Source organism: Pseudorca crassidens, chromosome 18 (genome assembly GCF_039906515.1).
Source record: "Pseudorca crassidens isolate mPseCra1 chromosome 18, mPseCra1.hap1, whole genome shotgun sequence".
Taxonomy (NCBI): domain Eukaryota; kingdom Metazoa; phylum Chordata; class Mammalia; order Artiodactyla; family Delphinidae; genus Pseudorca; species Pseudorca crassidens.
The window spans coordinates 77,005,720-77,017,883 of NC_090313.1; the positions used below are offsets into that span (position 1 = coordinate 77,005,720).

At 48.0% G+C, this 12,164-nt stretch overlaps 1 protein-coding gene across 1 annotated transcript; it reads left to right on the plus strand.

Annotated features, from left to right (window-relative positions):
- Window positions 1-2,290: 2,290 nt before the first annotated feature.
- On the plus strand, window positions 2,291-11,556 carry AMER2 (APC membrane recruitment protein 2). Its single transcript, XM_067713714.1, has one exon. It carries the CDS (start codon window positions 2,348-2,350, stop codon window positions 4,160-4,162), a length of 1,815 nt encoding a protein of 604 aa, XP_067569815.1. The 5' UTR covers window positions 2,291-2,347; the 3' UTR covers window positions 4,163-11,556.
- The last annotated feature ends 608 nt before the right edge of the window (window positions 11,557-12,164 follow it).

Below are 12,164 nucleotides of genomic sequence, written 5' to 3' on the forward strand. Positions count from 1 at the left end.
TTTTCTCTCTTGGTCCCCGTAACCAGGCCCTTGGGCTGGAGGACATCTGCAGGTCCCCACCCACACCACAGCTTCTAAAGCTCACCTTCCCCGGGGCCCTTAGATGCTTCCTGCATGCGGGCTCCCTGTGATGCGGGCTTCCTGCATGCGGGCTTCCTGCATGCGGGCTCCCTCAGGACCACCAGGGCACCTGCCCTAGGCTGAAGACTGCTTTGTCCCTTTCTCTTTGAGTTAGGTTCTGTGTCCTAAAGGAATGATGTCCATCCCAAAGTCCTGGCCAGACTTCTTCCTGGGGTCCCAAGGATTCTCACGTAAATGAGACTCATTCGGTCTGTCCTGTGAGATCAGAGGTCTCCAGTGGAAAAGCAGGTCCACCTTCTCCCAAATCTCAGGCTCAGGGATGGGGAAGGGGAGAGTTTCTATAGACCACTTCATTTCCTTCTGATTCCAGTCATCAGCTCTTTCAGACCCTGCAAGAGTTTATGAAAGAGTTCATTTAGCCTTCCACCCCAGGGTTACTACAGTTCTGTAGTAACCCACGTAGCTAAGCAATTGCATGGTGTGTGTAAAAGAATTGAGAGGTTTTCAATGTCTCCCAAGAGGCTGTGAAGAAATAACAAATGGGTTTCTCTTTATGGTGCTTCATACCTATTTTCTCCCTATGGCAATGAGGACTCTGGCTCATCAGGGCAAGTGGTCAGTTCGAACTGGGAAAAGTCTGTCTGGTCTCAGCTTTGCAGTCTGTCCTGGCAGAGATGCATGCAAATAGTGGGAGAGAGCTGGGAAGAAAACCCTTTCCTGAATCCAAACTCTGATTTCTCAATTTTAAAAGAGTGTCTTTGATCGAAATCAACAGAAGAGGGCAACTACACAACTAGTAACCCCAAGGCCTAAATTCACACCGTGTTCCACGCTACAGAAGCTGCAATGGTCCATATGTTATTATGGACCATTATTATGAACACTCCAAGTTCAGTCCATGGGGTTGGGGTTTCTGAGGCTTCTGAGTAGTGCACAAAAAACAAAGCTCAAGATGATTAGGGGAAAGATGGATATTTGTGTATATGTAAATACCACGTGTTATTAAGTAATATTTAATGAATAACAATAAATACTGTGTAATAACTACTATTATTACGTATTTATTACGTATTATTAAATAATATGAAACATAGATTATATGTAGGCACAGCTTCTCCAAATTGGCAGCCACTTTCAAAGTCAAAACATAGCAGAGATCCCCGCATGGGGCTGTTCCCTGGGACAAGATTTCCTTTTTCCCAGACCGAGCAGCCAGACCAAGTGGCACTCAGGGACACTGCCAGGCTTCTCCTTGCCCCACAGGGGAGAGGACTGCAGGACAGTCCTGGGAGGTGGTGAACGGGGCTTGCAGCAGCAGGGGCAGGAGTAACGCATGTGTCCCGCTGGATGGAAAAGGAGAGGGTAGACCCTGGACTCCAAGGACCACCTGTGGAGTGGACCTCAAACCGGGCCCTCCGTCCTCAGCTCGGTCAGACTGGGTGGTGTCTTCTGTGACCTCAGCCCCAGTAGCTGGAGTCTGGGATAAAAGCCAAGGTTGTCCCAAAGGACCAGTCAACTTCCACCCCAGGGAACTTGCACTTTCATTGCAGAGTTGCTGACTGGTATCTGACTGATGGCCGATGCTTTTGTAGCAAGAATCTGAACCTCAGTGATCCAGGTTCCCCATCGACCCGGAGGCTGTGCTCAGCCCTGGACAAGACAGATGTAAACAGACATCCTCCGTGCCCGCCGGGATTGGTACCCAAATGATAAAAACGGACATGCAGGGCGTGGGAAAGTCATGAGGAGTCATGAAGTCCGGGGCCGGTGGTTAGAGAAATCAGTGTTTTGTGTTGGGTTGGATTTCTTTGTCCAGTCGGGGGCATTTTGCGATCCACGATTGGGCTTCTGAAAAGAGCGATCAGGAGGAGGAATCTGAAGGTGGGTGAGACTGGATGGAATTTGTATTGCAAGATTACGGCTCTAATTTCTGCAATCAGCTCGAGGAGGCTCCGCCGCCCGCTCTCGCCGCAGAAGAGCTGCAGCACAAAGCCGAGCCGGACGCGAAGTGGGTTAGGGCGTTATATAAGCCCCGGCGGGAGGGGAGATGGTCTTTTCTGCGCGCTCCTCCCGCGGCGGCGGCGGCGGCGCGGCTCGGGTTGATTTAGAGCGCGGCTGACAGAGGGCTGGCGCGGCCGCGCTGACGCCAGGCTGCTGCGTCGCCATGGAGACGGGCGGGCGCGGCGCGGCTGTCAGCGGCGGGCGCGCGGCCGCGGGGGGCCGCCGGAGGAAGGCGCGGGCCGCGGCCGGGACCCTCGCGGCAGACATGGACTTGCATTGTGATCGCGCCGCCGAGCCGCCGGCCGCCGAGCCGCCGTCGGGCAAGATTAACAGAGCCGCCTTCAAACTGTTCAAGAAGAGGAAGCCGGGCGGCGCGATGCCTAGCATCTTCGGGGTCAAAAACAAAGGGGACGGGAAGGGCGCGGGGCCCGCGGGGCTGGTGCGCAGCCGGACGCACGACGGGCTGGCCGAGGCTCTGGCGCTGGAGGGCGGCCGCCGCGAGGAGCCGCGCGCGGGCGGCGGGGACGGGGCGCGGCCGGGCCCTGCGGCCCCCCGGGCGGCCCCGGGCGGCGCGGGCCCGGCGGCCGGCGGCTCGGTGGCCAAGTCGCACAGCTTCTTCTCGCTCCTGCGGAAGAACGGGCGGCCCGAGAGCGGCGGGGCGGAGCAGGCCGACGCGGGCAAGGCCGGCGGCAGACAAAAGCGGGGGCTGCGGGGGCTTCTGGGCGGCGTGCGCTGGCGCAGGAAGGACCGGCGGCCCAAGGATGCGGCGCCGGCCGGGCGCGCGGGGGCCCAGGGCAGCCTGGCGCGGCCGGGCTCGCTCACCGCCAGCCTGGAGTGCGTCAAGGAGGAGGCGCCCGCGGCCGCGCGCGAGCCGGAGCCAGCAGGTGAGCCCGCGGCGGGGGAGCCGGAGCCGGCCTGCGCCCCGGGAGAGGGCGCCGCGGGACCCGGGCGCGCCGAGCGGCCCCGCGCGCCCCCCGAGCCCGAGCCCGAGCCGCGCGCCGGGGAGGGCCGGCCGGCCGAGGACGCCGCGGGGCCCGGGGCCGCGCCGGCCGAGACTGCGCCCCGGCCCGACTCCGAAGGCGGACGCGCGCCCGCCGCCCCCGACCCTTCTTCGGCCGATCCACCCTCCGACCCATCGGCCGATCGTATTTGTCTGATGTTCTCTGACGTGACTTCACTGAAAAGCTTTGACTCTCTTACAGGCTGCGGAGATATTATCGCAGACCCCGAGGACGAGGCAGGGCCCAGCTGTGCCAGGCATGCCCCCGCGCCGGGCCAGCCGGGCCCCGCCCAAAAGCCCCCCGGCGTGGTGGCCTACCAGGGAGGCGGGGAGGAGATGGCGAGCCCGGCCGAGGCGGACGACTCGTACCTGCAGGAGTTCTGGGACATGCTCTCCCAGACCGAGGACCAGGGCCCGGGGCCCCAGCAGGGGGCGGCCCCGGCGGCGGCGGCGGCGCCCGAAGCGCAGGTGGCCCCCGAGACCCCCAAGGACGCCAGACGGGCCGAGGGGGCCAAGGACGCGTCCTCGGTCAAGCGCCGGAGGCTGCACCGGCTCCCCACGGAGCTCCAGCCGAAGGAGGAGCCCAAGCACCCGGACGAGGAGCCGCAGGAAGGCGTCCCCAACAGCGACGAGGGCTACTGGGACTCCCCCACCCCCGGGCCGCGGGAGGACGGCTCGGGCGGCGGCGTGAGGAAGGCGGGCCTCCCCCGGGACAGCGACAGCGGTGACGCGCTCTACGACCTCTACGCCGAGCCCGATGGAAGCCCCGCGGCCCTGCCCGCCGCCGCCGAGGACACGTCCTGCTCGTCCCGGTTAAAGCCCGTGTCTCCGGTCACCGTCACCTGTGCCCTGCGAACGCCGGGGAGCTTGCTGAAGGACTCCAAGATCCCGATCAGCATCAAGCACCTCGCGAACCTTCCACCCAGCCACGCGGTGGTGCACCAGCAACCAACCAGGAGCGAGCTACCCAGAACCAAAATCCCGGTGTCCAAGGTGCTGGTCCGCCGGGTCAGCAGCCGGGGCTTGGCCGGGACCACCCTCCGGGCCGCGGCGTGCCACGACAGTGCCAAAAAGTTGTGAGGTCTCCGAGGCCGAGGTGGAGGGGCCGCTTGTCGAGGAACACAACTCTCCTCGGAAACCACTGCAGCAAGTTTTGCACCCCTCAAAGAAAGGCCTTTCGGACCGTCCCTGCTCCGAGCCTGGACCAAGGAGGTCTTTGTGTCGCCAGCAGGGGCAGGATACACCAGGCAGGGGATGCCACACGCGGGATTTCCCCTCCAGATAAGTCCCTGAGAATTATTTTCAAGCACTTTTTTTTTCTTTTTTACCTTTTTAAAAATCTTTTTTTTCTTTCTTTCTTTTTTCTTTAATGCACTGAACGCTAAGAAGTCACCTTTACTTGCCTTTGCAGAAAACAGAACTTAACCCAATCTAAGGAAGCGTCATGCCATGATGTTTGGCTGTGCCGGTGTCCAGCAGGCCTGCAGGAACCATGGGGAGAATCAGAGGAGCCCTCCTCTTCCTGACACTTTCCTTCCTTCTTTTCCTTTTCCTTTCCAGGAAAAAAAAAAAAAAAAAGGACCCTTTGCTGTATCACTGTGTGGAAGACATCTACAAAGCTGAGTCAGATAATTTACCTGATGAGCGGAAGCATCGCTGATTGGCAGAAACCCCCGGTACTTTCAGTTGCTAGGTATGCAAATAGGTATTTATCTACCACTAGGACGATCAAGGAGAGTTTGGATTTGGTGGGTTTATTTAGATCATTTGTTTGGAGAGAAAAAAAAAAAGCTCAGCAGAGCAGGTTTCCCTCCCTTTTTTTTTTTCCACCCAGTGCAGAGATCAAGATCAGGAAAAGATTGCACTAAACGCCAACAGACAGAGTGTTTTAGCGTTTATAAACTGTAACCTTTTCATGTGTACATGATGCATATTTTACAGATTATCCAGCTGTCAACCTTTTATAATCTGTCACTAACCTCGAGTTTAAAATCTGGTTTCATAGCTAGACACGATAACCGTTCCCAAACCATTGGTGGTCTTTTATGTACTCTAAGCGGAAGCAATTCTGTTTTTGTTTTATGTGGGTTCTCTGGCTTTCAGTGCAGGAAAAAAAACTCTATTGTGTTGATGTCCCAAAGGAATGGTTCTGCGTTGTCTTGGGTTAAGAGTCTGTTTCTCACCCCAGACCCTGGTTTTCAGAGATTTTACCTTGGTTATAACAATTTTGGATTCAACCGTTTCTCAGTATGGGGAGTCCAAAACGAGGAACACATAAAGAAAAACAATAGAAAATGTAGTTTCTCCTGTCATTTGACGTCTGCTATATAGACTTAGGACTGAGCCACATATGTTCAGAATATGACACTGGGAAGCTTATGTATCATAAACATTGTGTGCCAAGATTATTTTTGAAAAGTGGTTGACTTATATGTGTGTTTTCTATTATTTTAGATGAAATATTTATTTCAGAAAGCATTACCATATGCCTCGATAGTTTGAATGATAAACTGAAGCCGTTCCTAGAATGCTCTTAGGGGCTAATGATTATAGAATATCCTCTTTGAAATGTATTTGAGTGTATTTAATCAAAAGACCAGAGCTTCTACTAGGAGGTGATTCACAGTATCGGGAAGATTACACATATTCAAGTGAAAATACACACACGTAAGAGACACGCACACTTCTCTCTAACTGTCATTTTCCAGGGAGATTCCCTGAGTAATGAACTGGTAGTACCCGTTTTTTAAGTTCGTTTTCTGTTTTATAAAGGAAAGAAAAAGGCAAGTTAAGTATATGAAAGCTTATTTTAATAATATGAAAGGAGTAACAAAATAAACAGATGTCAGAGGAATACAGATCCGGGCCAGTAGCACAAAGCAGGTTGTTCCCCGTTTTAAATATGCAGTGATTCAATTAGAAGAGGTGGTAGAGATTGGCTAAATCTCTTTATTATTCAGATTACTGGCTTTTATTGTGTCATGTCAGATCCTTAATGTGATTTTAAAGTAGTGTTTTAATATTTAATTTCCTTATGTCTGTAGATGAGGTCTGATAGGCAGACATAGCCTGAAGCACTCTGAATACACCACCAAGAATTCATAAAGCGGCTCACACTCACACGTGCTCATGCACTCAGCTGTGTGCAACTAACAGACAAAGGCGTTCACCGTACGCTTGGAGATGTTTTAGAAATTAGTTCTGTCTTGAGAAAGGGATTTGAATATGATTCAACGCTGGTAGTACTACTTAGACTCCAGATACATTCATTTCCCCCCGGTGAATGGGAAGAACATACATTTTATTCCTAGCTGTAAGACAAAGGATCTTTATTTTCTTCCTGTACATCTTCTTGCAGGGGTTAGGAGGGTCTCCCCTGCATGAATCCATGACAGAGTTGTATCTGTTCACTTGTTCAATCGCATAGGGACGGTAGGAGGCCCTGAAGGACTCATGAGGATATTGTAATAGTAAAGGCAACCTACTTATCTATTTTGTAAGCACTGGAACAAAGTATTTTTGCTTTCACTCACAGTTTTGGGACTTACTTCTGCATTTACCCCACTGTGCTGTGTCTTGTTTTTATAAGTAAAGGAAAATGTCAGCAGCATTTGCTTTATTTTCCCCCTGCCTGTCAGTGAACCACTTATGCAAGATTTAAACTATTTTCTTTTTTGTTCTTTTTTCCATGTATTTTCCATGGTTTTTTTTTGTTTGTTTGTTTTGTTTTTTTAACTCTATCTCTAAGAATTCCACCCACACCAGTCAAATGAAGGATTCAGGCAATGAATTAAATGGCCTCAATCACTTGATGGGAAATCAAGACCAGTACAGGGAGGTGTGTCTTAACCTTTTCCAACCGCAGACAGGGGATGGTAGTTGCCTTTTTGTACCAAGGGCTACTTTCTCTCATTCATGTTCCTGGAGATTGTTTCCTAGGATTTTAATGGATTTACATTCCAATTGTTATGGGTTGGCCAAAAAGTTTGTTCAGGTTTTTCCGTAAGATGTTACTTTTTGGCCAACCCAATATTAATGCATTGTCTAATTTGGCCATATTTACTGATTTTTTAAGGAAAGGATTGGATGTGGTGCTGGTGACACCTTTCCTGTGTATCTGTGTTTCTGAGATACTTGGTTGATTAAGTCCCTTTAGTCAGAGTTGGCCAAATTCTATAGGAAAAAGTCACATCGACTGTTGGCCCTGAATTTGTCAGTCAGCTCAATAGCCCTGCGCAGAGACAGCCTGGCTTCAGTGTCTGCGTTACCTGGGCAGTGTTACTTGGGCCACTGTGCTTCAGTACTAATGCTTTCATGCTTCCATTAGCCCTATAGCATTTTGAGTAATCGCAAGAGGAAATAGATTTGTGTTATTTCACCTAATAACAACAATGGAATGTAGACTGTTAAGGACTTCCTTTAGCTCCATTTCCCACAAATCATCTGCCTGTTTAAATACAAAGTGTGTGAGATCTATGGAAGTGATGACTTAGGAGTCTAAGGGTTTATTCATTAATCTCAGAAGCAGTGTTCAGGTATTGGCACTCCCATGAATATTCATATAACCCTTTGCCTACACAGTTGTCAAGGTAAAAAGGTGGCGTTAGGGACCAAGACGCCTTTGGCTGGACTTTCCAAGTTTTCGTTATTTACGTCTTTGTCAGAGGGATTTTCAGCAACCTTTTACTGTTAACTGTGTATGAAGAGATCTTTTAGTGAGCGTATGCTGTCTTCTCCCTCGGTGTCCATCACGTTTGCCTGGTGCCCTCAGGTAGCAGTACTGGGACGCTGCTCAGGACGTTTGCCTGTTTTGACATTCGTACAGTGGAACTCAGTCCCCGTTTATAGTCGTTCCTGATTTCTCTCCTGAATTAGGACTATCTGGACGCGGCCCCCTGTGCTTGGCTTCTACATTCGCTCGCACTTAGCTCCCCTATCACTGTTAAGGAATTAATCCAAGAAGTTTATGCCCTTAAACATACGGAAAAAGAACCACAGTTGCCTCTTATTTTCCACCACTGAGGACGGCCCATTAGAAGTACCTGAATGAAATAAGAGGAGAAACCCAAATACCCGGCCCAAGCCCATTTCCCTCTCCCTGGCCAGGCAGACCGAGGGATGAACAACACAGTTCTTATTTAGGAATTTTCAATTCTCCACGCACGAACGTTTATAAAGCAGTTCAGGAGCCGAAGGCTTAGCATGGCAGCTTGGTTTCTCAGGTGGGAAAGCCAGAGGCTGGCATTCACTTGGTGAAGAGAGGAGGCTGTAACAGTGTCAGGTGCCGTGGCCATGTGGTCCCTCCTCGGGGCAGGCGCCCGTTCCGCGACCCCATGCTGCTCTGAAGGTTCTCTGATGGCCGTGCTGGATGGCTTCTTACAGCCTTTTCACTGTGATGACCACGGAGATGAGACAGTTCTTCCGTTGTAACAATAGCCACTTACAAGGAAAGATGTTATCTCCCTGCAGATAATGCTTCTAAGGACTGATTCAGAATGGTTGTTTCATGATTATGGAAAGCAGCTCCTTCTCAAGCTGCAAAACAAAAGGTTAAAATAGCCACTAAGCCTCCAGAACTGCAACTGGGCACATTTCATGACTGATACTTACTTTAATTCAGCGCAACACATATTCACAGGGCATATACTGGATCTCATGCTTAATAAAAACCCGTTCAGTTTGGAGCTTACAAGTAGCTGTACTGTAATCAGACATTCCTAATATTCATTAAAAACACCTTTATTTTATTTTACCTACTTTTATTTTGTATTTTTTGCTGATAGTCTGTGGGGTGGAGCAGGGTGGGGTGAGATTGAACAAGGGTGGTGTAGATTAAGTCACACAAATTCCTCTAAGAGTAGGAATAGTAATTACAACAAGGATTAACGTGTGTTGAGTACTTACTACGTGTCAGCCCCTTCCAGGAGTTTAACAAATGTTTACCTAGCCCTCTCACAGCCATGTGGGTTAGGTAATACTGTCTCCCTCACAGAGCATATTTAATTCATCCTTTTGGTTTGTTTCTCCCCCATTCATTCCATCCATGCATCCATCCATCCCTCTCTCTCTTCGCCTAGGACAGGGATAGACACTCTTTAGTGACTTACAGTCACACAGGAGCTAAGAGCTGCTAAATCTCATCGCCAGCTCACTTTCAATAGAAAAAAGCCACCCCCTGTCCCGCAGCTGAGAATTGGTTTTGTGTCTGAGACGCTGGTACTCACATCATCCCGGGGGAGGCTGCTGCTGGGTTCCAGAGGCAAACAGTCTGCCTTGCTTTGGAGGGAGCCTGCCTTTTGAGGATTAACTTCAAAAGTGTAGACAGACATCTCTTCTGTTGTCATGATGATACCTCTGCCCTGATAGGATTTCAGTCACGCCGAGCACGTTTCACTTGTTTGTCTACCTTAAGCCCAGCCCAAGCTGGTTCTGGGTGTCCCGGGTTGTTTGTTGAGATAGTAGCTGGCTCCGTGACGCCTCGCCTTGACACAGTTCTGAACTGCAGAGACAAGCTCCTGGCTCTTTGGAAAGTAGTGCATCCCATGTTCTGTCTCCGACCATTGAATCCTGGCCTAGATTTTCTGATTCATTCATTCATTCAGCTAATATTTTTTGCACACCTATAAGTCAGTCACTGTGAATTTGAGTACTTTATATTTAAGTGAACTAGCCTAACCTATGCTGTGTGTTTACTGCGAGCTGGGATGATGCCCTGTTTTCTTTGACAGTCTGTCCACGAGAACCAGGCAAGGTGGGGCTCGGCTTTGTTCTACAGAGGAAGAAAATAACGAAAAGGTAGAATACCTTGTCCGAAGCCACCCATTTAGCAAGCAGTGGACGGAATATGAACCAGAAATCTAACTCTCCTGCTTGTGCTTTAATTATAAACCTTTTTTTTAGCCATGTGATTCAATTTTTGTATGATTTAGTAAGAAACTGATCAAAATTCTGAACCGCAAGAACCAAACCAGATTTTTATGATGGTGGATACCATTAAAGTGACAACTATTTCAGTTAAAAGTGAACTTGGTTTTTTAAAAAAATTATTTGATGCCTTTTGTACCTGCAAGCCTGAAAGGTAGATCTCAGAGCTAGCAGGGTTTTTTTTTTTTTTCCACACCTGACCAGTCAAAAATTTGGGCCATAGTCACCCATTATTACATGCTAGCAGGTCTGCATACAGATTTTATAATCTGATGACTGCTTTGTCAATAATAAAAACCTACAAAAGCGTTTTATTCATATACGGGCTACCCACGCTTGATGAAATGCTTTTTTAATGAGAAGCAGTGAAAGAATTCAGTCACAGATGATCATTGTGTTGAATTGTAAACTGGGGTTATTTTTGGAAATTATTCAGTAATTGGGTAGAGTAACTTTCTGCTCTATGTGAGAAGATAGATTTTTAATAAAATACAGCCTAGGTCATTGGTTATTAGAGGCGTAATAAACTTTCTCAGATCCCTATCTGGATGACTAATACACTAAAAAAGAAAATACTAAAAATATCTGGTCAGATTATACAAGGGTCTTGAAGTGACACACGGGAAGTACTTGTTATCATGTCATAAGATGAAATGGACCCAGGGAGCCTGGAGGAATTCATAAACTTCCTCAAATAACTACCTTACAAACCACAAATCCCCCACTGCACAGTTATTTCTAAATAAAGGAGGAGAAACTCTAACAAAATAATATCTAGCATGTTCATTGCTTCCAGGATACATTTAACTGAACATGGAAGATCTGATCTTTTTACCAAGAATATCGGGGAAAATGGTTTAGATGTTATAGACAAAGTAAATTCCTGTCATTTTTTAATGGACTCCAGCTACGGACCAGGCTCATTGCTAACTTCACGTTTTGCCCAAGTTATTTATCGGAAATATCTCAGTGTAATATAGGGAATTGCAGGTTATTTGAAAACAAAGACAAAGAAAACCCAAATGAGAAACTCCATTTCTAGAATTAGTTTTCCTGAAAGTCAGGCATGTCTCTGAGGACAAACTTTTGGCTGTATTATTTTTGTGCACAGGAGGAAAGTTGTTAGTAGGTTTATAGATATTATTTTTATAATAGAATGTTAAAGTCCCCCCAAACATCAAAAATTGTCTCCTAAAATTACTCTATGTTTTTAAGACTTGTTTTCAAAAAGGGTTCTAAATAGCAATAGGGTCTTTTCTCTTTTCTCCTCTCCAGTGGTTTAATGGGATAGATGAACCAATGTTTATATTTTTAAACCTGTAAATATTTTATTTTGGGTATTTTGTATATTTGTTGATATAATTCCATTTCGTGCATATGTATCACCGTGCATGTTGCTGGTTTTGATAGTCACTCTTTTAATGAATGTAAGAAGCTTGGACTAATTAGCACTTTTCTTCTTTCAAACATCTTAAAATGAAACTACAGCACTGCCATTTGAAATGTTGTGTTTAATTCAGTCAATAAATTTTGTTGCTCCTTTACATTGATTGTGAATTCTGTCGGTGGTTATTCTTCCAGGATAAATTTTATTTCCAGCCTCTTCAATTTTTAGAATTTATACTAATGATGATAATGACTGTGTGTGTGTGTGTGTGTGTGTGTGGTGTGGGGTGTGTGTGTGTGTGTGTGTGTGTGTGTGTGTTTGACCAACAGGAGGCCCGTATTTCTTTCCACACTTTGTGAACAGGTGAAAAGTTACTGTTTGCTTTGAGCAGGTGCCTTTGGAAAAGCTTGTTCGTTCTGACTCTGATCTGATTTCTCAGCCGTTTACTCAGAAAATCTCTGTTCCTTATAACTCTCCTTGAGTTGGACTCGCCTGCTGTGTGTGACTGCAGCGAGCAGTGAATTGGAGTCTTTCTGAAGAGCTGTTTTCTGTTTTGTTTTGTTTGGGGGGGCTTGTTTTCACTTCATCTGTCTAATAATTCAAATCCATAGTACTTTTGAAACCTAATGTGAAGAATAATGAGATTGCGCCATCTTGTTTGAAAAGTAAGAATTGGAGTCTGCCTAGATTGTCTGGAAGTCACTTCCCCGAGAATGGGCTTGTCCACACTGCAGTTACTTACATTTCTCTTCAATAACAAGAAAAAACTCA

Coding starts and splice junctions, on each gene's coding strand:
- AMER2 (XM_067713714.1), top strand. CDS start 2,348: ATGGACTTGCATTGTGATCGCGCCGCCGAGCCGCCGGCCGCCGAGCCG.